At 38.1% G+C, this 25,953-nt stretch overlaps 1 protein-coding gene across 3 annotated transcripts in view; it reads left to right on the top strand.

Annotated features, from left to right (window-relative positions):
* The window catches only part of PIGN (phosphatidylinositol glycan anchor biosynthesis class N), a 105,284-nt gene that overhangs the window by 48,507 nt on the left and 30,824 nt on the right, over nt 1–25,953 (top strand). For all 3 annotated transcript variants that reach the window (XM_061400365.1, XM_061400366.1, XM_061400367.1), the window contains 11 exons: nt 1,225–1,324; nt 1,429–1,521; nt 3,126–3,217; nt 4,513–4,621; nt 7,006–7,114; nt 12,694–12,796; nt 18,601–18,703; nt 20,428–20,514; nt 23,215–23,270; nt 23,816–23,891; nt 25,670–25,743. In XM_061400365.1, the coding sequence (XP_061256349.1) occupies nt 1,225–1,324; nt 1,429–1,521; nt 3,126–3,217; nt 4,513–4,621; nt 7,006–7,114; nt 12,694–12,796; nt 18,601–18,703; nt 20,428–20,514; nt 23,215–23,270; nt 23,816–23,891; nt 25,670–25,743 (1,002 nt within the window). The remainder of the gene's footprint in view (nt 1–1,224; nt 1,325–1,428; nt 1,522–3,125; nt 3,218–4,512; nt 4,622–7,005; nt 7,115–12,693; nt 12,797–18,600; nt 18,704–20,427; nt 20,515–23,214; nt 23,271–23,815; nt 23,892–25,669; nt 25,744–25,953) is intronic.

The following is a 25,953-nucleotide window of genomic DNA, read 5'->3' as shown; positions in this document are numbered from 1 at the left end:
TTTCCATTTGAAAGGAATACAGTTGCTGGTTACACATATTTAAATCAATTTTTTCTAATGTCATTTTTTCTGGTTTAAAACTTTTTAGAATGAGAAGTTTTATCTAAAATTCCCTCCTAAATTATTAAATGTTCTATTTGTGAAGAGCACATGTATATTTAAATTTTAAGGGACACTGTGATTTTGAAAATACGCTGTGTTCTGTATCTTTTTGATAGATAAAGAAAATAAAACATCAAATTTCACTTTTCTTCTAGAAAAAAACTAAGTGATTTTATTGAATCATCACTGCTGAGAACAAAAGAAATATTCTCCTTTTGACTGGTGTTAGCTTTTCTTCCCTACGTGGTACTTTAATTGTTTTGATGACAATATGTAACCATTGTTTTTAATTAGAAAAGGTTATAAACCAAATCATACTGACATTTTATAATTGCCTACTTAATAATGCACTACAAATGCTAAAAAATTTTTTCTAGTGATAAAAAGTAAAACGTACTCAAGTATGTAATACATTTTAAATGGTTGTGAAGTCACATTTAATTATAATTAGTGTACGATTAGTGACATCTTAAATTGAGTTTGGAAAAGGTTATTTTGCCCAATGAAAAAGTGCAATTAAGATTTTCTCTACCTAGATTAAGTTGAAGACAGTTGAGATTTCAATATAAAATTAATTTTAGTGAATTTTAAAAATGTTGTCAGTTTTTATTCATTTGGGTTCATTTATTTTATTTCTGATGTTGTATCTGTAATTGCATGTGCCCATGTTTAAACTCTAGAGAAGGAAATGGCAACCCACTGCAGTATTCTTGTCTGGGAAATCACATGGACAGGGGAGCCTGGCAGGCTACAGTCCATGGGGTCGCAGAAAGTTGGACACAACTTAGCGACTGAACAACAAAATGTTTAAACTCAGATCAAGTAAGACTCATTTATTGTCATTAGTGTTTATAAAAAACGAAGCAAATTATTATGATCATTATCAACTTAATTCAGAAGATACATTTTTCCTAATATACTTACAGATTTCAAAAAAGATGTAGGTAAGTTAAAGCATTGAAATAAATCTGTTAGAAATTATCTTAGTTTTTTAAAGATCTATGAATCGAAAATTTCCTGATTTCTACACACAAGATTTTAATGTTTTGCTATACGAGAACTAATTTTTTATACTCAACATAGGTTATAAATAATTTTTTTATAAATAATCCTGTTACACAGAATCCCAGTTATTCAAGGCTTCGTTACCTTACTGTCGACCTTCCCTCCACGACGCTTCCTTGGATACCTCTTGCTCTTTATCCTGGGAGTTGAAGTATTAGTAAGTAATTTACCACTTACACGTTTTCAGGTCCCTTTCATGCACGTGCATATCTCGTTGGCAGTGACCTCCTTTTCCCTGTCTTCTTTGAATTACATTCTCAGGTGCTCAGTTTCTTCTACCGCTACATGCTCACAGCTGGACTCGTTGCCCTCGCCGCTTGGCCGTTTATCACTGCGCTGTGGACTCGAGCAAAGGTCTAAGTACTACTCACTTCAACCCTGGGCAGATTCGTAGCGACTTTTTTGGATATGTGTTTTAACTCTGGGAATTGTTCATTTTTTAAGAGAAGCGTAGAATGTGTCCTTACATAAAGATCCTGATCCTTTTGACAGGAGGACTGAGATTGACTTAAAGGTGTCAGTGATTCGTGTAGATTTTCATAGCAAAGTGAACTCATCTTCTGGTGATTGAAATACTCAAGAAGTGCAGTTGATACATCCTTCTCTGAAAGGCTTCCTAGGTTCCTTTAGCCTCAAATGTCTAAATGCCACCGAGGAGCTGCCCAGAGCAGAGCACTGGCAGGAGGGGCCGTGTTCTGGGCTCAGATCCGAGGGGTCACGTCCCCTGGTCCAGGGCCCCATCATGCTTTCTCTGGAGAAGAATTTGTTCATGATAGATGATTTTAAAATAGAATTACTCCTGATTTTCGGGGTTTTTTTGTTGTTGTTGTTTGTTTTGTGTATGTTTTGCAGAGCTTATTTTTTATGCATTACATGTATCCCTGAAGACAAATGAGAATACACAAATAAGCAAAGATTTAGGAAAAAACCACCCACAGTCCCGTCACCCAGACATTGCATGTTGTTAACTCTTCTGGATTTTTTCCTACACATTCATTCTTAAAGAGGAAGAAAGGAATCATCCTATACTTCGTATTTCACAACTTTTTTTTTTTTTTACTGAATGATTATTATAATTACCCCTGATTTTCTGCCTTTAACTATATAGGCAATTACAATGTGCTACAAAAAATATTCTCATGTTTCCACTTTGATGCTTTTTGGTGGAGGTAGCACAAAGATAGACATTTCTTCTTTCTCTTGTATGAGAACCTACAAGATATTCCAGTTAGTGGAATTATTGATAATTTTTTGGCCTTAATCTAACTACAGAAATGTTTTTACTTTTATCCCTCCTGGATGCAATCATTTAATATTAGGCCAGCTTTCTTGAAGATGTCATCAGCGTACGGTAGACTATAAATTGAATGAGGCTTCCCGGTTGGCTCAGTGGTAACAAACCTGCCTGCCAGTGCAGGGGCCACAGGAGATGTGAGTTTGATCCCTGGGTCAGGAAGATCCCCTGGAGGAGGAAAGGGCAACCCACTCCAGTATTCTTTGTTGGCATAATCCCATGGACAGAGGAGCCTAGTGGGCTAAAGTATGGGGTCCCAAAGAGTCAGACACGACTGAGCATGCACAAAGAATTGAATGAAGTGCTTGCTTTGAAAGAGTTTAAATCCAGGTTTAAATCCTGGCTTTTTCATTTACTAGTCATAGATCTGGTGCTACACACTTTGACGTCTCTGAGCTCAGTATCCTAATCTGAAATACTGTGAATAATATAGCCTACCTCTTGAGGTTATTGTGAGAATTAAAGGAGATAATACCTAAATCATACTTAATAGAGAACCTCCAACTTAACAGATCCTTCACAGGTAGTAGCTATATTACTTTTAGAGTAAACGAATGTAAGGCTTTGAATTTTCCTCTTAGTTTCACAACCATGTAGTCTGTGAAACAACGAAGACAGTTGTTTGTACCATAATGTCTAAAGATAACTTTTTTCTTTATTTTAGAGCATCTCGCTGAGTTGGATTTTCTTCTGTTTGCTACTGGCCGTGTTCCCACTTATGCCTGTTGTTGGACGAAAGCCAGATATCTTTTTAGTGTATGGACACTATTTTAACTTACTTTCTTTTGAATACAATTGTTTTTCTCAATCAACACTATATGAACCACATCTTGGCCATGAGTTTAAAATCATGTGAACAACCTGGAAGTTAAAATATTAATACTAAACCATGAGTCACCATTTTGGCCCGGCTCTGAGAGGCATTGAAACTCCCTGAAGATGCTTCTGGGCCTTCATAAAAAATGAAATTGTGCCAGTGGTAACTTAAATTTCCAACAATTTAAAAAATGTCTAGAAGCTCTTGTATGTTGGGGGAACCAGTACATGATTTCACATGAAAAACATGTTCAGTTGCTGAAATTAACATGTCTAAAAAGCTGCTGATGACTGATACAATCTGTCTTTGCCTTTGAGCAAGTCCACATTTTTAATGTCTTAGAAAGATGAAATTCTCTTCTACTTTGAACATAAAGATCTCCACTGGGGAGGGGGGCGTCTCTGTGCACCTTGACAGCTTTCTCATGTTTAATCACGTATGCGGTTAGAAAATTCTTTATACCTTACTTGAATTCTCCTTGCTGCTCTTAGGTTTATTTCCCCTCAATGTGTCCCAAACGAATCTGTAAAATTACTGGTTACCTGTGTTTTTAATTTTAAATTATTATCATATAATCTATTGGCTGTGTGTGTATGTGCTTGGGAAGCTAAATGATCATTATTTTATTAACCTTTTACTCTCTTGTTTTCTAATTATGTAATCATCTTCATTACTTTCTTTTGAACTCTGTGTAAGGAAATTTTTTAGCAGTCTAACTCAATCTTTAATAGATGATGGTATTCTTTTTAACTGAAAGAAACCACAACAATATTTTTAAAGTATATGTTAATTTTAAAGTATGTGTTATCTATAAATTAATACATTTATTCTCATTTCTGTGAGAATAATAATTATGGACTTAGATTAGAAATTATTCTGTGAAATCAATTTATCTGCAGAGCTCAAAAAACAGTATTGAATTCTAGGACTATTCTCTCTTAGCCATACCTTATGATTACTAAGTGAAAACATTTTGCAGTTGTTTTAAACTGTAAACAGCATGTGCAAAGATGAATTCAAACATTTTGATTTATTTGTTACTTCCCATTGCTCTGATTCTCTTGTCTCTGTAAAGACCCTTCCGCTCCTTTCATCAGTCTCTCCCTGTCCGTCCTGTTCAAGAACTGTTGATACAGATGAGCAGGACTCAGGCTGAGAGGAAAAGAAGTTTATAAATAGTCTCCATATAAGTTTGCCACTGACCTATTCTATTGTGAATTGTGTTTTAAAACAGAGTGGGTGCAGGCTTGCTGGTTCTTCTACTCTCCCTGTTTGTTGTAACATCTGTCATAAAAAGAAAAGATAGTTTTATAAATGAAGAGCTGGTGTTACATCTATTACAGGTGGGTTACAGATTTTCAATAGTATGTTATATATATGACATGATAAAATGCACCTTATGGTTGTATTTAATTATCTCGTTCTTAAGATGCCATCATGTTTTTACTACTCAATAAAAAGAGCAGAGAAGAGAGTTTTCTGTTTAAGATATTAAAAGGAAATACATTCTCTAGAAGGAATAAAGGAAATACATTCTCTAAAGTAGCAAAAAGGTCAACAGGAGCTGCCCCCTGCCCCCTCGCCGCTAAATGCCTGGAGAGCAGAGATTAAGGAGGTATAAGTCTACTTTGGCCACCTGATGCGAAGAGCTGACTCATTGGAAAAGACCCTGATGCTGGGAAAGATCGCGGGCTGGAGGAGAAAGGGATGTCAGAGGATGAGATGGTTGGATGGCATCACCGACTCAATGGACATGGGTTTGGGTAAACTCTGGGAGTTGGTGATGGACAGGGAGGCCTGGCGTGCTGCGGTCCATGGGGTCACAAAGAGTCAGACACAACTGAGCAACTGAACTGAACTGAACTGAAGAGGTATTGACCAAGAGGTTGAACTGAAAAGGGCTTCTTCTGTTCTGAGATTCTGTGTTGTCCTCTTTAGGGTCAGGAAAGAATAAGTTCTTTGAAGTGAAAGCAGCCGCTGAGTATGTTTATATGAAGATTAGCCACTTTAAGACTTCAGATGACATGCTAGGAGAAAATAAACTTCACCTTGGTTGGTGGCTTTGGAGTGGTGACAAGAACTTTGAACTTGATGTTTCCAAATTGAGTTAATTCCCAGCTACTCTTTGTACGTAGATGTGTGATTTTCAGTAATAGAGCTTCAGTCTGTTTGTTTTTAATCAGTAGAGACAATATTCAATAGGGTGGTAAGAGGTTATATGATGTCATATTCTGTAAAATGATAGCTTTACTGTAGATAAGAGTAGAAGTCACTTTTTTTTTTCCTTTTAAACAATAAAAAATAAGCCACATCTAGAACATTGATTAAAAAGAAAACATATCTGACTCTTCTCAAAAAATTTACTCAGAGTAAAGCTGGGATAATAGTTGTTCTAAGAACACTCAAAAATTAAAATATGCAACACATGAAAGATGTTAACTCATTCTGGAGAACAACACAGAACATATGAAAAAGAGAAATATTTTAATTAAAGATCTTATCAAGCCATTGAAACATATCTTTTCATTGTATTTGGTACACGGATTGGCTTTACACTAAACCATAGTAGCTTTGACAAAATTCACCCGTAATAGTGAATATTTTGACAAAGGTGAGTGTTTCTGCATCTCACTCTTAGGAACAAAAAATACCATGTTAAAATTCTTATGGATTTTGTTAGAAATGCTCCTAAATATAAGGTAAATCTGATTTTAAAAAAATTCCCTTATATTAACCTTATTAATTTGCATTCACTCCTCTGTTGTGTACCATATATACATATATGTTTGATTTGAAGATTTGTGTTTTTTCACATTTTAACGTATCTGAAATGAGAATGTGTCTTACAATTGAAAGGATCCTCGGATTGTGTCATAGATTTATTGACAGCATTTCTCCTTAATTCACTGAAAACATGAGTAAATTAAATGTGTCTTTAGGATTTGGTGATCAGGTTGCTAATCTGAACTTGAAGAGAGTTTACTTGGTTCACAACCATAGTTTAGCTCATTTCTTAAACTGGCTGTTAATCCACTAATTCAGGGGTCAGCACACATTTTTCTGAAGAGCCAGACTGTACGTATTTTAGGCTTGTGGGCCATATGGAGTCTTGTCAGTTTTCAGCTCTACCATTGTAGGGCAAAGGGAGCTATCAACAATAGGTAAACGAACGGGAGTGACTACAACAGTAAAGAAAACAAGATTTCAATAAAGCAGCATTTCTAAAAGCAAGCACCAGCCTACAAGCCATAGTTTTCCAGCTCTGCCAGTTTATGTGTACTCCCTAAAGAATTCTACACTCCTTGCATTCTCAGCATCAGTGACCCCTCAGGCCACAGATGTGTACTGAATGTGTAAACAGACCTGCCGTGAGTGAGGCCAGAGGGGGAAGACATTCAGGCAGACACACCAGGCTGTGTGCAGTCCACCCTCTGCATGCCCGTGATTTAAGAAACCTTCAAGATTGAGAACGTATTCCCAAGCAGACACAGTGTGGTAACGTATGTTGAAAGTGTAGAGTGCCTCATTCGTGCTTATAAAGGACGGCCCTTTGCTTAGTCCAGGAATTCCGACTCTTGGTCTTGGCCACAGGAAGGTGAGCTGGTCCAATTTCAATAGCATTTTGGCCAGATTCCAGCGGTTGAAGCGGTTTTCTAAGTATCTTTCCAGTATATACCTGGCCGCTCACCACCTCCTCTCTTCTCACGTCTTCTGGGTTTGTTTTCAGATGCTGAGCGTCGTGTTTTCCATGTGTGTTGTGTACGGCACCCATCACAGTCTACTCAAGAAACAAGGACTGCCTCTTCTTAATCAGATTGTTAGCTGGACAATATTAGGTAAGAGGTCAATCAAATCGAATGAGGTGACTTTCCATCACGGTACATCTTAAAATTATCCATTTACATCTGTATTATTGTTACTGAAACAAATTTGTTGTGAGAAAATAACGAGTACCTATTATTTCTGTCTCTTGCTAGAATTTGATAAAGAAAATTAGAACTCTTGTGAGCATTCATGTGTTAATAAGAATTCCTGAGAGAATATTTATGACTTGATAATAAGGCTGCATATTTATTCACACCTGATAAAAAGTGATTCCAGGAGGGAAGAAGGTTTTGTGAAGAGATTCCTATGCTGAAGTTTAATGTCAGTTCATAAATTCTCAGTTCTTACACAGGGACTAGGAAGCAGTTAAATTTCATCTGTATTTCCCTTGCAGAAAATAGCATTGCTTAGTCACCTCCCAACACCTCACACATCTATAAAGCCAGTTGTGTGTTTCAGAGCGCTCTCCTCTGTCGTTCTCTGGAGAATGTGCATGTGGAGCGAACACGCCATTTAAAGGCAGCCTCTTCCTTCCAGCTGGAAGGCAGGGGCAGACGGGAAGTCCAGATTTTTCATTAAAAAAAGGAGAAGACGACAGTTTGTCGCCTATGAATGATGTGATGTGCAGTTAACCTTTATTTGTTTAAAAATGCTTTTTGTTCATCATTTTAATAAAAAATCGTTGGGCGGATCTTTGCCTTACAAGGAGCATTAAGGGATAGGAGTGTTTTACCTTGGATTACTCTTAAAATCCAAGCAGATGTATAAAAATACAGCAGGAAACTGACGTGTCTCTCCAAGTTTTGATTTGCACCTTTTCCAGACACTGTGGTCATTGTGTAAGTGGAGCTGGACAAGAAGCGTCTCTTGTAAATGTAACTCTGTTTTCACTGTATGAGCTTTATTTCATTATGGGCTTTATGTAGACTGTTCCTTTTAAATTATCTTGATTGCTGGAGTTACTATTTAAATTTATTCTACATGACAATAGAGAGACTACTCTTGGATTTTTTAAAAAACGTGTTCAGATGGTACTATGTTCTGGTGCTCTTCTGTTCCCTGAGAATGATAAGAGATGGCCTAAATGGGTTAACAGACTTGCCTCATGGTTAAACAGTTATAAGTTTCATCCAGGATGCCCTCCCGAGGGATCTGTCTTCATTCTTAGTTCAGTTCAGTTCAGTCGCTCAGTCGTGTCCGACTCTTTGTGACCCCATGAATCGCAGCACGCCAGGCCTCCCTGTCCATCACCATCTCCTGGAGTTCACTCAGACTCATGTCCATCGAGTCAGTGATGCCATCCAGCCATCTCATCCTCTGTTGTCCACTTCTCCTCCTGCCCCCAATCCCTCCCAGCATCAGAGTCTTTTCCAATGAGTCAACTCTTTGCACGAGGTGGCCAAAGTACTGGAGTTTCAGCTTTAGCATCAGTCCTTCCAAAGAAATCCCAGGGCTGATCTCCTTCAGAATGGACTGGTTGGATCTCCTTGCAGTCCAAGGGACTCTCAAGAGTCTTCTCCAACACCACAGTTCAAAAGCATCAATTCTTCGGCACTCAGCTTTGTTCAGAGTCCAACTCTCACATCCATACATGACCACTGGAAAAATCATAGCCTTGACTGCTGCTGCTGCTGCTAAGTCGCTTCAGTCGTGTCTGACTCTGTGCGACCCCATAGACGGCAGCCCACCAGGCTCCTCTGTCCCTGGGATTCTCTAGGCAAGAATACTGGAGTGGGTTGCCATTTCCTTCTCCAGTGCATGAAAGTGAAAAGTGAAAGTGAAGTCGCTCAGTCGTGCCTGACTCTTAGTGACCCCATGGACTGCAGCCTACCAGGCTCCTCCATCCATGGGATTCTCCAGGCAAGAGTACTGGAGTGGGGTGCCATTGCCTTCTCTATAGCCTTGACTAGATGAAGTTTGTTGGCAAAGTAATGTCTCTGCTTTTGAATATGCTATCTAGGTTGGTCATAACTTTCCTTCCAGGAGTAAACGTCTTTTAATTTCATAGCTGCAGTCACTATCTGCAGTGATTTTGGAGCCCAAAAAAATAAAGTCTGACATTGTTTCCCCATCTATTTCCCATTAAGTGATGAGACCAGATGCCATGATCTTCGTTTTCTGAATGTTGAGTTTTAAGCCAACTTTTTCACTCTCTTCTTTCACTTTCATCAAGAGGCATTTTAGTTCCTCTTCACTTTCTGCCATAAGGGTGGTGTCATCTGCATATCATAGGTTATTGATATTTCTCCCAGCAATCTTGATTCCAGCTTGTACTTCTTCCAGCCCAGCATTTCTCATGATGTACTCTGCATATAAGTTAAATAAGCAGGGTGACAATATACAGCCTTGAAGTACTCCTTTTCCTATTTGGAACCAGCCTGTTGTTCCATGTCCAGTTCTAACTGTTGCTTCCTGACCTGCATATAAGTTTCTCAAGAGGCAGGTCAGGTGGTCTGGTATTCCCATCTCTTTCAGAATTTTCCACAGTTTATTGTGGTCCACACAGTCAAAGGCTTTGGCATAGTCAATAAAGCAGAAATAAATGTTTTTGTGGAATTCTCTTGCTTTTTCGATGATCCAGCGGATGTTGGCAATTTGGTCTCTGGTTCCTCTGCCTTTGCTAAAACCAGCTTGAACATCTGGAAGTTCATGGTTCACGTATTGCTGAAGCCTGGCTTGGAGAATTGTGAGCATTACTTTACTAGCGTGTGAGATGAGTGCAATTGTGCGGTAGTTTGAGCATTCTTTGGCATTGCCTTTCTTTGGGATTGGAATGAAAACTGACCTTTTCCAGTCCTGTGGCCACTGCTGAGTTTTCCAAATTTGCTGGCATATTGAGTGCAGCACTTTCACAGCATCATCTTCCAGGATTTGAAATAGCTCCACTGGAATTCCATCGCCTCCACTAGCTTTGTTCGTAGTAATGCTTTCTAAGGCCCACTTGACTTCACATTCCAGGATGTCTGGCTCTAGGTGAGTGATCACACCATTGTGATTATCTGGGTCATGAAGATTTTTTTTGTACAGTTCTTCTGTGTATTCTTACCACCTCTTCTTAATATCTTCTGCTTCTGTTAGGTCCATACCATTTCTGTCCTTTATTGAGCCCATCTTTGCATGAAATGTTCCCTTGGTATCTCTAATTTTCTTGAAGAGATCTCTAGTCTTTCCCATTCTGTTGTTTTCCTCTATTTCTTTGCATTGATCGCTGAGGAAGGCTTTCTTATATTTTCTTGCTATTCTTTGGAACTCTGCATTCAGATGCTTGTATCTTTCCTTTTCTCCTTTGCTTTTCACTTCTCTTCTTTTCACAGCTATTTGTAAGGCCTTCCCAGACAGCCATTTTGCTTTTTTGCATTTCTTTTCCATGGGGATGGTCTTGATCCCTGTCTCCTGTACAATGTCACGAACCTCCATCCATAGTTCATCAGGCACTCTATCTATCAGATCTAGGCCCTTAAATCTATTTCTCACTTCCACTGTATAATCATAAAGGATTTGATTTAGGTCATACCTGAATGGTCTAGTGGTTTTCCCTACTTTCTTCAATTTAAGTCTGAATTTGGCAATAAGGAGTTCATGATCTGTGTCACAGTCAGCTCCTGGTCTTGTTTTTGTTGACTGTATAGAGTTTCTCCATCTTTGGCTGCAAAGAATATAATCAGTCTGATTTCGGTGTTGACCATTTGGTGATGTCCATGTGTAGAGTCTTCTCTTGTGTTGTTGGAAGAGGGTGTTTGCTATGACCAGTGCATTTTCTTGGCAAAACTCTATTAGTCTTTGCCCTGCTTCATTCCGTATTCCAAGGCCAAATTTGCCTGTTACTCCAGGTGTTTCTTGACTTCCTACTTTTGCATTCCAGTCCCCTTTAATGAAAAGGACATCTTTTTTTGGGTGTTAGTTCTAAAAGGTCTTGTAGGTCTTCATAGAACCATTCAACTTCAGCGTCTTCAGCATTACTGGTTGGGGCATAGACTTGGATTACTGTGATATTGAATGGTTTGCCTTGGAAACAAACAGAGATCATTCTGTCGTTTTTGAGATTGCATCCAAGTACTGCCTTTCGGACTCTTTTGTTGACCATGATGGCTACTCCATTTCTTCTGAGGGATTCCTGCCCGCAGTAGTAGATATAATGGTCATCTGAGTTAAATTCACCCATTCCAGTCCATTTTAGTTCGCTGATTCCTAGTATGTCGACATTCACTCTTGCCATCTCTTGTTTGACCACTTCCAATTTGCCTTGATTCATGGACCTGACATTCCAGGTTCCTATGCAATATTGCTCTTTACAGCATCGGACCTTGCTTCCATCACCAGTCACATCCACAGCTGGGTATTGTTTTTGCTTTGGCTCCATCCCTTCACTCTTTCTGGAGCTATTTCTCCACTGAAACATTAATTCCAAAGGAGGCACTAATGGTAAAGAGCCTGCCTGCCACTGCAGGAGCTGTAAGAGAGGCAGGTTTGATGCCTGGGGGAGGATATCCCCTGGAGGAGGGCTTGGCAACCCACTTCAGTATTCTTGCCTGGAGAATCGCATGGACAGAGGAGCCTGGTGTGTTATAGTCCATAGGGTTGCAGAGAGTCGGACCCAACTGATACAGCTTAGCAGAGTGGGGCACATATTGCCAATCTTAACCAGGAGGGTTAGGAAATTATGCACATTTTCTTCCCAGAATCAAGATTGGGAAGTTTATGCTTAGTTGTGCTCAGCTGCTCAGTCATGTCTGACTCTCTGCCACCCCATGGACTGTTGTAGCCCACCAGAATCCATGGGATTCTCCAAGCAAGAATTCTGGAGTGAGTTACCATGCCCTCCTCCAGGAGATCTTCCCAACCCGAGGATCGAACCCAGGTCTCCCACATTGCAGGCAGGTTCTTTACCATCTGACCCACAGGGAAGCCCAAGAATACTGGACTGGGTAGCCTATCCCTTCTTCAGGGGATCTTCCTGACCCAGAAATCAAACCAGTGTCTCCTGCCTCGCAGGCGGATTCTTTCCTAGCTGAGCTGTAACCACCCCTGCCCCAGTTCATCTGCTCTCCCCAGTCACGTGACTGCTTTCTGACCCTGAAAGGAAAGATGACTTCCCTTACTTGGATTACTCCTATTACAGCTCTCTTGAGTGGTGAACTCCTTTTCTCTTGTCTCCCTTTCTAACTAGCATGCTATAACTCTCAATGCAATACTTTGCAGTGGGAAAACTTGGGAAAAAGCGGGGAGGGGTGGGCTTTAGGGAAAATCAACCTCTGTCTTGAATTAAATGTCTAATTAAGAGAAAAGTGGCTGAATCTTGAGTAATATTTTTTATTTTTATTATTTACATTATTCTCTTAGGAGTTATTACAGTGAGCAAGAGTGAGGATATACACTGAAAAAATCTGAACTAAAATGTGGTTAAAGTGAGGGAATGTCATTAAACATATGGAGTTTTAAGTGTCTTACAAAAATGAGTAGGGCAAGTGTAGTTTCCTTTTAAATGTCACACAAGCGATAAATGCTGTAAGTGATAATAGATTATTCAGTGCTTTAAACTCTGTACTCTGTGTCCCTCATACTGACTCCACCCAAATCTGTTTTATTGCAGCCTCCTCCTTCGTCATGCCTCTCCTGAGCCCTCCGGTCCTCTTTGATCGATTGTTCAGCATTCTTGTTTCCTCGATGTCGACCTACCTACTTCTAAGTACAGGGTATAAACTGTTTTAAGATTTTAATTTTTAGTAGCAAGTTTTAAATGATATACTGACCTTTCTCTAAGAATTTAACCTCTGGAAATGAAAAACATGTGAATCTTGAGAATGCATTGCAAGCATTTTTACTCTGTAAAAACTGTCTATGCCTTTATCTGTTCTCTGCAGTTTTCTTTGTCGTACCGTTTTCAGAGTATTACCTGTTGTCTTGTGTTTCTGTTTATTTCCTGAAGTTGCTAAAATGTTGCTTAATACAGTGTTAGAAAGTTCAGATAGATTGTAGAGGAATTTTAAATCTCAAACAATGACTTATAAAAATTTTAGTTTTTGCTGCTTTCCTTTCATCCACTGTAAATTATGTTTTGATTTGTTCATTTTTTTTTGAATACATCTTCTGTTATATTTACCCTTAAATATGTCATAGTCCAAATATTCCTTTTGATTCAGAAACCTTTTAGAATATTTTCTTAAAAGTGAGAGAATACATTTTCATTGAAGATTGAAGTTTTCTTGTAAAACCAAAAAAGAACAGCTTGATTGGGGTTAGTCTGAAGCATTCTCTAGAAATCAGTGAGAACAATGATACTCTCTGTGTCTGCTCTGAAGAACAGCGTTCTTCATTTGCTTTCAAATTTTATTTCATCTTTACTTAAATCCTTATGGGGGCAAAAAATATGCACATTACTGAGTTTCAAAATTCAGTCCAAATATAGGATCTTGATCTCAATTAGAATAAACCTAGGGATTCACCATTGTGCTATCAACAGATTATTATCTATCAATAGTTTATATATGATTTTGTAAAGCCATTTTGTGTCCAAGACTTGGGTTCATTTTGTGGGAAGCCTGGTATCTCCTATATCAGAATTAGAGGGATGTTCTCAAAATCTTTTCATAGTATACTCTAACATCCTAAGTGATCTAGAACCCAGGAGTTCTTGTAGTCTCCTTCTCTTAACAAAGTTCCCCATACCTGTTTTTTCATTCCTCCCCCAGAACCTGATCTGTTGTGTGTCTGTGAAGATGTAATATGAACAACTTGGACATTTTCACCAGTCACCTTGACTTGAGGCCTAGAATTTTCAGTTTTCAAATAAAACTTGAAGTCTGTCAGCGTGTTCTTACTCAAGAGTGTAAACATAATGAGACTTAATGCTATTCACTCTTTTCTCCTTTATTGGTGACATTTCAGGATAAATAGTTCAATTATAATCAGAATCCGTTAAAGTACCTATGAATTAGAATATGCACAAGGTTTTAGTCTAGATTTAAAAAGTAGAAGAAAAAATCATTTCTAACCCTCCATTTGGGACAGCACACAAGTTTCATTAAGTTCACACCCGGAGGTTGTCTTTAGGAGGTGGATGTTTACGAGTGTTCAGAATATGTGCCAGCTCCTACATAGTCACTTAAAGATCTTTTTTGAGCCTTTAAATTCTAAAGCAATCTAAATCTTTTAATCTAAATATTTAAAGAAATGTATTATAGATTCAAAAATTCAAACAAATCTAGAAATAGATTTGGTTTCCTGGATTAGGAATAAAAGAAGGAAGGAAGAGTAATTAAAGTTGAATTTGAAGTCAAAAATATTTCATAGTGTAGAGTGAGTTAATCATATGACTTATATTAGGGAAAGTATTAGTGTTTTATCTTTTATTTAAAATTTTTTTTAGTATTCTAGTGTTTTAAATTATCAATTTCATTGTCAAAATATACCAAAGCAGATTATCATAAGCATGTTTAATTTAAAAAAATCTAAAAAGTGAAAAATCACATCTGAAATCAGAATACTAATGATGAGTGTGTCCTTATTAATGAATGTATTAAGAAATATATTTTGCAACATCAAAAAGTATTTACCTTTGCAAAAATAATTAAAACAGAGGTAGCTGAAACAGGAGCCTAATAATCTCAGTTAGTACATCTTTCAATGGCAAATCAGTTTTGCAAAACGTAGTCCGCCTGCCATTGTTCCATACCACTATTTTGGACAACCCAGAGGGTTCTCTATGTGAATAAGTGTGAATAGTGAGAATTACAGGATATTTAAAAGAAATGCAGTTTTATTACTTTACAAAAGTACATTAATAGAAATTCTAAATTCTAACAATGCATCCTTGATTAAGTGAATAAAGAAGATTCATTTTTAATCAGCATTTGATTATTTTTATGCAAATGGAAGCTATTGTAATACTTAAAAATAGTTTTCTTAAGTTGATTAAACATGTTCTTCCAAAATTTTGATTATTCCTTTGCTTAACAAAGTGTAATATAAACTGAATGTCTTTTCAGCCCAATTCAGTTGTCACAGAGACCAAACTAAACAGATCCTAACTTAGTCTAACTTTTAAGTACACTGTGAGCCCATAATGACATTTTATTGGTATTTCAGTTTATTAATTCAGATAGAGAGACTTTATATGAGATATTAGTTGTCTAAAGACATTTCTAAAGAAATAAAGTCTCATAAGAAGATTGTCTTTATCAGATTTATTCTCCTACATTTTACAAAAATTGTATATAATAGTTTTGAAAAGAAGTAAATCTGTAGCACTATTTGTTGAACTATGGAATTTCTATTTTTATGTGGTAGGAAAGAATAATTTCACATATAAATACAAATATTTTTTAAGATCATGTTTTTTTTTATCCTCAAAGTACACCTTGATTCAATTAGTCAACAGTTGTGTTCCTTCACATTTCTAGTATCCTGAACACTAGACAGACATATGGATAGAATAATTAGTATACCCCAGGTCTGTAACAGTTGTGAACTTCTATATAATGTGGACTCTATTTTACAATGTTAGGCAATTATATAATGCAGCAATTCAGTTCAGTTCAGTCACTCAGGCGTGTCCAACTCTGCGATCCCATGGACTACAGCATGCCAGGCCTCCCTGTCCATCACCAACTCCCAGAGTTTACTCAAACTCATGTCCCTAGAGTCAGTGATGCCATCCAACCATCTCATCCTCTGTCATCCCCTTCTCCTCCCGCCTTCAATCTTTCCCAGCATCAGGGTTTTTTCAAGTGAGTCAGCTCTTCGCCATCAGGTGGCCAAAGTATTGGAGCTTCAGCTTCAAGCATCATTCCTTCCAATGAATATTCAGGACTGATTTCCTTCAGAATGGACTGGTTGGATCTCTTTGCAGTCCAAGGGACTCTCAAGAGTCTTCTCCAACACCACAGTTCAAAAGCATCAACTCTTCAGCGCTCAGCATGACTACTAGAAAAACCATAGCTTTGACTAGACGGACCTTTGTTTGCAAAGTAACGTCTCTGCTTTTTAATATGCTGTCTAGGTTGGTCATAACTTTCCTTCCAAGGAGTAAGCGTCTTTTAATTTCATGGCTACAGTGAAATCACCATCTGCAGTGATTTTGGAGCCCCCAAAATAAAGTCTGCCACTATTTTCACTGTTTCCCCATCTATTTGCCATGAAGTGATTGGACTAGATGCCATGAACTTAGTTTTCTGAATGTTGAGCTTTAAGCCAACTTTTTCACTCTCCTCTTTCACCTTCATCAAGAGGCTCTTTAGTTCTTCACTTTCTGCCATAAGGATGGTGTCATCTGCATATCTGAGATTATTGATATTTCTCCCGGCAATCTTGATTCCAGCTTGTGCTTCATCCAGCCCAGCATTTCTCATGCTGTACTCTGCAGTTAAATTATCATAAGTTTATTGTGAAAATATGATATAAAGAATGACTAGAGAAAGGGATTGAATTGGTGCCATCACGGACTTAGGTGAAAATTGAACTGTATATTCAAGAATGGCTAGGATGCAGGCATTCTAAATCTTTCCTTTTCAATTGTTTTTTTTAAATCACTGTAAACATCATACAATCACATTTTGCGAAGTAGAGATAAGGAAGAAAATCATATACTAACCCTACCCCTCCTCTTGATCTTCTGTCATATTTCCTTCCAGTCTTAGCTCTGTACTTATCTTTTTAATACAGTATTAATGATAGTCCATGTACTATTTTGTATCTTTATTTTCTACTTAATTTTAGAAGCATTTTCCCAGGTGGTTTACAGGCTTCCTAAGAATCATTTTAATAGATTTTTAATATTATGTAATATCGCTACTCCTTGATGCTTTTATTATTCCCCTATTTTTGGTCACTTTATTTCTAATTCTTAGTATCATAAATAATATTTTGAGTTATATGTTTTGTGTAAGCTTTTTATATAGTTATTAATAGATTATTTTCTTTGCTCACTTCTCAGCTGTATTATAAGTGGGCCATAGAATATGAACTTTTGTTTTTACTTTTGTCTTAAGAACAGCACCAGTTTATAATATTACCAACAACCTATGAGGGGATGCACTTCATCATATCCGTCGCAGTATTTGTACTTTAATTTATACATAAGAATATCAAAAGCTATTTTAGTAGGCCGAAAACAGTACAGCTTTGTGTATTTTCTGCACTTGTTTTACTAGTAGTGTTTTCTCGCATGTGTATTGTCTGTTCGTATCCTTGGATGTTCCAAACCATATATACCAAGTGATTTATATATGCTTTCTCAAAGCTGAATGTTTTCTTCTGCCCAGTTTTCAGGGTCTTGTTTTACGATTGGTGGTCACATTTAAAGGGTTTTGGTTTTCTTGCTTTCTCTTGTTTAGGAAATAGTACCATATGGATTAGAGTTCGGTAGTTGAAAAAGTTGAATGAGAAATACAGGTAGTTTTGTTTCGATTTGGTTTGCTTAATTTTGTGTTATAACTTCCACCCAGTTAAGTAGCTCATCAACAAGTGCTTCTGAGCTGGGCCTGTGTGGAGAGAAGACTGGCGCAGGCAGAGACTCTGCAGACCACTGGGGAAGGCGTCAGTAAACGTGGTCAGAGCAGATGACAACTGCCGTCATGTGGAGAGTGTCTGGGGGATTACAGAAATGAAACACGCCTTAAACTAGGGCAGAAAAGGACTAGAAAAGCGTCTGACACTGTGTCATCTCATGAACATCTCTCCTTTGTCCACATTATAATTTCCACATTATACACCAGCCTCGGGAAGTACTGTACATTATTTAATCAAACTCCCCTGTGAATATTAGCTTGTTTTCTTGTTTTTCTTTTCCGTAAACATATTACAACAAATGTCTTCATATGGGAATCATGGTGCATATGTCTGATTATTTTCTCAGGGTAAATTCCTAGAAGGAACATTATTAGATTGTACTATGTGAATAGTTTTGAGGTTCTTGATGCATAGTACTGGATTGCCTTACAGGAAGTATTTATTATACTTTTATAATTATTCTTTTATTATACTTTTATCTGGATTATTTTTTTAATGAGTAAATATTTTAAGTGGCTGTGTAATCTATTTTTTAATTTCTATATCAGTTTTCAGTAAAGTCAAACATATTTTAATGTATAGGCTCTTTTTTTCTTTTTGAGAGGTTTGTATTCCTGTATTATACCCATTTTTAAAGAAATTTGAAATGTTTATCTTGCTGTTCTCTTTATATTGATGACTTTTGCCTTTGCCTTATGTTTTCTTTGTTGGTGCACTTCTGTCATTTACCTTACGAGTGACTTAAATATCTGCTATTTTAAACGCGTAATGGTCTCCAGTTTTGATAAATTTCAAAAAAAGATGGTGTTGGAGTTTATATTTAAATGTTGCTTTCTTTCCCTACTTTCTTCCTCTGGAAAACCTAAAAAAATTAAATTTTGTGATAATGTAACTTAGAAGTATTATCAAAATTGTTTTAACTTGCATTTGTGTTTAATTTTTTCCTTTCGTTTCTGCCCTCTCACTTCCATGCCCACCCCTGACCCCTCAGGTATGAAGCTCTCTTTCCGTTAGTGCTGTCCTGTTTGATGTTTGTCTGGATACACATGGAGCAAGAGACCCTGCAACACTCTGTTGTCTCCTGTAAACAGAAGGTAGCTTGTCAAAAGCGCTCTTGCATTTGAGAATACTAAAATAGTCGCATTCTAATCCCATGAGGAAGTTGCAATATTTCATCAAAAATTCTACTTAAGACTTCCATGGCTGTCCAGTGGTTAAGACTTTGCGCTTCCAATGCAGGGGGCGTGGATCTGATCCCTGGTTGGGGAGCTAAGATTTCCACATGCCACACAGCACAGCCAGAATAAAAAATTCTACTTAAAAATCTGTACTACTTAACATATTAATAATTAAGTTAAAAATTAAGTCAAACAGTTTGTAAGGAACTTTTCATTTAGAAAAGCATGATTTTATTGTTTTATGAACATATGGGTTGGGCTTTTCTTAAAGACTGTTTGTGACTCTCTGATGTAAAAAGCCATTAATATAAGTGAAAGAACAGAGGGCAAAGAGTGTTATTTATCTTGTTTCCCTTTGTTTTCACATTTAATTTTTCTTCCCTTCCATTTATTTTTGTTGGAAGAATATTCGTGTTGCCACACATCAGCGCATGAGTCTGACCGTGAAGTGAGACATGTGTTCCCAGGGTTAGTCTCTCTTTCTAGTGATTCTAATCCAAAGCGCTTACTCTGTCGCCGTAGTGATGTGGCCTCCATCCAAATCTCAGACTGTTTATTCAACATAACGTCCTTCGAATTGGCTAAAAGCCAACCAAATATTAAGGGTACCTTTATCATGCTGGGCTGGAGAGTTGATTGATATCTCTTGCCCTTATTTCAAAACTGAAGATAATTATAAGAAATTGATGATAGAATATTTACAGTTTTACTGAGGTCAGATAAAATGGATGCTGCAGGAAAATACCTTCATAGTTGATCCATCGATTCAGCCTTAGCTGGTTCTAGTTGAGTTCGCAAAGAGTACTTGATGACTTAGAATAAATAATTTCAATAAAGAAATTTTATTGAAATATTATTGAGTAATTACTGGTTTTAAGCTTTCGGCCCTGGAATATTAAAACAATACATAAAAAAGTAATTTTAATTAGATTTAAGTAAATGATCAGACTGTCTTTAGTATTAAATATTCAATATTTTAATAACTAAATATTATTAAATTAAGAATGAGGCTCATTGTGTTATTTTTTAAATTCTATATTTTAACTGAAAGATACGTCTTTTTCTAAAGAAGAAGATTAAAGCATCTTCTGAACTTAGTAGAAGATTACATGGGAAGTGGGAGATAGGGAAAGCCTCCCTTTAAACTTGTCCATGAGTTTTTGTTTTGTGGGGGAAGGGGGGTTAAGCAAGAGTGCACCCATCTTGTTGGAATTGAGAGAGTTTTTATTTTAGCAGGACAGAAATATTTTACTTATTTATACAGAGAAATATTTAGTTTATCAGTGCTTTTTTAATGTCTTTCTATACCTGAGTTTGAGAAGATCAGAACGTTGAGAAATCAGGTGTTAGCAAAGGGAAAGATTATCATAGTGATTTTAAAGTGAAGCATTTGTACAGGATAAGGGAACCCCAAGTGTCGCTTTTGTTACTCGTACGGCACTGCTACAACTCTGTTCAGTGTATTATTAACAGTGTGTTTTACCTTGGCAGATTTTATTAAGTGAAATTAAGCTGCAGGAAGAGACTTCTATGTTTTGTGTCAGTACAAGCTGGCTTCCTGGCTGTTGTAGCTGAGACAGTGAGTTTGCCCTACAGGTGGAGGGAAGGGATTGTGCGTTCTCTCTCTTCTCACCCCACAGGTCTCCACCATCCAGTTTGCCTGTAACACTGACGCGGCCCAGTGTCGAGACCTCTGCCTGGATGACATCCGCAGGGCCTTTTTCCTTGTATCCTTTCTGTGGGGTTTTGTTTTAAGGCGCTGCAGCCTCCCGTTTAATGGAATAAGAGAAGTGCTGGGGAGCGGGAGGTGCGGTTTCCACCGGTCGCTTGACAGTGGTGTCAACCTTGGAGGCTGTCTCACCGGCCTCCCAAACACGGTTTTCTCATACAGATTGCACTTTAGAAAATTTCTGAAACTGTAGAAAAGCATAAAGAATGATGCAACAGACAAATGTGTTAGGCCTGTATGTTTTTATGTGTACTTTATATGGTACTCATATAACATGTCTCACGAGGTTGCTGGATCACCTTGTGTGACAGCTGTTAGCGTTAGAAGTTTGAAAGACAATGTAACGGGAATACCGTCTCGCTTTGGAAAGGTGAGCTGACCGGCTTCAAGGTGTCCATCGGGAGGTATCTCCTTTGAACGGACACAGTGGAGTCTGGACCACTGAGGTCCAGGAGATCAGTGCTCCTCTTCTCTCCTCTGCCTCTTGCCTTCACTCTCAATTTGGCTTTCTGTCTTGCCGACTCCTTCCACTCAGCCTGTGCTAATAAGATGCTCCTTCTGCTGAGCCCTGCCTCCTCCTCAATTATCCTTCATCTGTCCGTAGTGTTTACAGCCTAGCTCCCTGCTGGTACCATTTCCTCCCCATTTATGTGCGATCTCCTCAGCCTAGATGGGTGCCTTTGAATGCTTGTCCTTGCTGTGCTGACGTCCTCTCCTGGCCTGCACACTCTCGTGTGTTTGGTTTCTCGTGTGTGAGGCCTGCAGACCAGGAGTGGACGTCGCACAGTCCCATGTGTTTGGTTTCACTTGACCGCTCTTACGGTATTCGCCTCAACTGATTTCTTTCTTTTCCTTTGTCCTCCAGAACACGATCCAGGTTCTCTGCTCAGATTCTACACCACCTCTATTCTCCTTCACGAAAACTCACTCTTCCTTTGCTCCTACACGATGCATGCTTTTCCTCTGAGCTCTGTCATTAACCTTCTCCTCTAAACGTGCCTGGGTAGTGTCACCCTCTCCTATAGCTCTGACTGACACCTCTCTCTGTGCACACACCTCTGAGACCGACCTCTCCAGCCCTGACCTCTAGAGTCACATGACTACCGTTCCTGCCGCCTGCGTGCGTGTCAAGTCGCTTCGGTTGTGTCTGACTCCTTGTGACCACGTGGTCTGTAGCCCACCAGGCTCCTCTGTCCATGGGATCCTCCAGGCAAGAATATTGGACTGGATCGCCATGCTGTCTTACTGATCCAGGAATCGAACCCACATCTCTTATGTCTCCTGCGTTGGCAGGCGGTTCTTTACCACCAGCTCCACCACATCCTGCTGGGCGTCACCAAATATATGTCCACACTGACTGACGACTGCCCACCCCTCTCCAAAGTCAGTCTCTGCCTGACCTCATCTCATTTAATGTTGTTGCTGTGTTCCCAGGCCGTCAAACTTGTTGTCATATTTAACTAGCCCCTGACCAAGGTCCCCCAGTTTCTCTCCTCCATTTCCACTCTGACCACACCAGTTCAGACTTTTCTGGTCCCCAACTTATGGACTATTAAAAGAGCTTCATATCTGAATTTCCTGCCTCTAATTATTAGTCTCCCTGATCAAATATTTCACTGTTGTTGATATTTCTTGTTTGTATCACTCACTGAAAATGCTTGCTGACTCTTGAACGTCTCCACAATAAAGTTCACAGCTTTTTATTAATATGCCACCAATCTGTATTTCTTGCTTCAACTTTCTGTACCCTTCATTAATGCCCTTACTTTCCCGTTATTTACCTTTAATGAATCTTACCCACTTCTACCTATCATCAAAATTTTAGTTACCATATGAGCACTTTATACTGTTGTATTTATAATTATATTCTTAGTGCCTAGCTCTGCTTCTGACATACTAGGTGATAAATATTGGTTGGTTAGTGAATTGGTTGAATGGATAGAACCATGAATATATTTAAGGCTCAAGTCACCAACTCAGATACCACTTCTTCGGTGAGATCTGCCGTGACTCATCCTCCCTCCTCACTGTTCTGTACCACTTTTGTGTATGTGCCTATAATAATAAAGTAACTAACATTTATCGAGCACTTTCAGGGGACCAAACACTATTTTAAATGCTTTACTAGCAGTAAGTTCTTAGACACCAATAAAACTAATATCTACTTTTTATTACTGCACTATTACAAATATAAGTTGAAGAAATGTCAAAAAGATGTTTAACACTCTCTCATCTTCTAACTGAATTCTTTTAAAACACGGCATCTTATTTCTTCCTGAGCCTCCCGAAGAGCCATGTCACGTATGGTGGGCCCAGCGAGCATATCTGAACGGAAACTGTGTTTCAGCTAAAAATGTCTATCACTTCTTTTTTTAATCTTTAGCTGCCAGCTACAGATAACATTAATCCAATGCCTATGTGAGAGGGGAGGAAAATAGTAACCTTCCCGAGGTGACCGTGACGAGCGAATGTGACTCCCAGGCCTTGCTGTTCTTAGTATGTCGCTTGTTCAGCCTGGTTCTTTCCAAATGCATTCACAAGGAAATATGGTGGAACACTCATTTTCAGCAATTTACCACCAAGTGTACAAGTAGAGAAAGCAAATTACCCTCGTGGTAGAACAGATATGCCTTCTCTAAACGAAAAGGAGCTTCTATGGATTCTGACTTGTTCTGGCATTTCCTTTAACTCTATTTAGGTCTTCTTCTTAGTGACAGCCTTTTTTGGAACTGGAAATATAGCTTCTGTTAACAGGTAATTTTAAATAACAACTATATATATCCATATATATATAACCAGAAAATATACAAATTAGGGATTTTGTTCTTGCTTTTTATCCTGAAGGATGTATTTTGGAAATTGGTACATACAAGTCTATCTCATTCATGTTACTGACTGTAACAATTCTTTTAAGACAATATTTACTTTCTTTATTTTGGGCTGCGCTGCATCTCTGTCATTGCATGCGGGCTTTCTCAGGTTGCGAAGAGCGGGGGCTCCTCTCTGGTAGGTGCGGCTCATGGGCACAGTGCCGCTCCCAGGCTCCACCGCACACGCAGTAGCTCCACAGCCAGTGGGATCTTCCCGGATCAGGGATCAGACCTGTGTCTCCTGCATTGGCAGGTGGATTCTTCACCATTGAGCCACCAGAAAAGCCCCCATAATAATTCTTGATACACTGTATACTTGTGTTATAGTAAGAATAGCTTTCAGAAAGTTAATTTAAACATCCTTTTCAGAAGAACATTCAAGTTGCAATAATGTGAATTCTGAAATCCCTTTTCTTGTTGATTCCTTAGCTTTGACCCTTCCTCCGTCTACTGCTTTCTGACCGTGTTTAGTCCTTTCAAGATGGGAGCCCTGATAATGTGGAAGGTTGGTTTTCTTCTTTTCTTAAGATACTGATTAATTAAGATTAGGAACTCATTGTCCCATGAAGATCATGTGACACGTGACATTAAGATTATGAAGTGGCAGAGCGAAGTAGCTGGAAAGTAGACGCCTTCTCAGACACTGCTGAATGGGAGTGGGGGACGCTTTAGCCTATGCTCCAAAATAGAGTTAATCTTCTTGGTTTAGTCTTAAGCCCATTTAACTTCAAAAAAGTAGAGAATCTCTGTTAGTCCCAGGAAGTCCTATCAAAGGTGATTAAAGCCTGGGAAGTGAAGGGTGGATCAAAACTGCCTTGCTCCTCAAGATGAAAGGTTCCCCAAAGCCGTGTTCCCCACCCACAAGACTGCCAGCACGTTATCATCTTTTCTCATAATCCTTGTCCCTAGAATTGATTTATTCATTCAATAAATATGTCATTGAAGGCTTATCAGCACCAGCTGGGTCCTGAGGATTCTAAGATAATGACAAATTATCAGCTTTCCAGGGGTTCAGACTCTCCAGTGGAATGTAATTCACATTCTTTCCCTTTCTCTCTAGGATTATTAAGCTTGTCTTATTCCCTCTACCATAGTGCCTGGCACATTTTATATACTTAGTATGTTTAAATACAAGAACTAATATCTGCCTAAAATCTGATTGTTTCCTATTCAGATTACATAAGTAATAATTGTTGAAAGTATGTGTATCTTAATAGGATTAATATCCTGTTTTGTTACTGCACAAATGCAAAGGTGATTTTAGGAAATGTTAAAAAGATGTTCATTTTCTCATGTCACATACTCTGTTATTTTGAAATGTGTATTAATAGTTTCTTTAGTCTATGTACATTTTTCTTGATGGTGGTAGTTCTTTTCTCAGTCTGTTAAAGATCATGAGCCTTTAATTAAAAACAAGAAAAAAAGAAAGAAAAACTAAAGTTTACGTTAAATGCTCAATCTGTAATCTCCAGCTTAATTCAGTAAGCTTTACTGACTAAATGTATTTGGTCACTTTTATTGACTGATGTGGCTGGAAGTGAAAGTCCTCTTAGAACTCTATTTCACTCGTGTAGTCTTCACTTGAACAGGAATCTTATGTAGTTGTGAGCATCATCTCTTTTCCATATCTTCTCCCTCCCCTCTTTGTTTAAGCATCATGTGTGTGTATTTTTAACTGGTCATTGGAAAACAGTATCTCAAAATATTAATGGTGTTATTTCTGGCTTATAGGATTTTTTTTCAACCAATATAAATTTTATTATACCTTTCTCCATTTTTTTTTTTTACCGAGTATGAATTTTATAATCAGGAATAAATTAGTATTGAAATAAAACCACAGAAAGCAACGGTTAGGCAGTTAAATCATGTTAACAGAGTTGTAGTGACAAATAACCAGATGAGTTCAAGGATCTGTGAGTCAGATCTTCAGGCTTCATAATTAATTTGATTTGGGCCTGTGTGCCTTTCACACCCTCTTGGGATCATTGGAACATAGTCGTTAATTATTATAATGAGTTCAGGAGAACAAAAAGCTGGACTAGGCTTTATCTGAAACGTTTGTTGTTATCGTTTTCTGCCTCTGCTGCTGACGTGGATTTCTAGATCCATTTGATCACTTGATGTGGATTTCTAAATCCATTTGATCACTACTCTACATGCCACTGGCATCTTGATTGTATTTCAGCATTTGCTTTCCACTAATACAGATAGATTTTGAGAAATCGAAGTATTTCTTCAAATGCTACAGGCACCCACGGCATCATTTGTTTTTCTTTCAAACAGATTTTAATCCCCTTTGTTCTTGTGATGTGTGCTTTTGAAGCTGTTCAGGTAACTACTCAATTATCTTCAAAAAGGTAAGATGAATGCTTTGAATTTGTTCACTTTTAGGAAATGAAAGTAAACATTTGATGGTATTTTCTGTGATTGCTATTAAGATACTGTAACATAGATTGTTTATTATAAAAATGAGGGAAAAAATGTTCCGCCCTTTTAGCCAGAATTGTGTAGTCATTAGAGGAAATAGTTGATTATAGCCTGTAACATAAAAATATGCTTTTTCAACT

This window comes from Bos javanicus, chromosome 24 (assembly GCF_032452875.1).
Source record: "Bos javanicus breed banteng chromosome 24, ARS-OSU_banteng_1.0, whole genome shotgun sequence".
Classification (NCBI taxonomy): domain Eukaryota; kingdom Metazoa; phylum Chordata; class Mammalia; order Artiodactyla; family Bovidae; genus Bos; species Bos javanicus.
The sequence above is the reverse complement of the archived record's forward strand: the minus strand, read 5'-3'. Positions and strand labels throughout refer to the sequence as shown.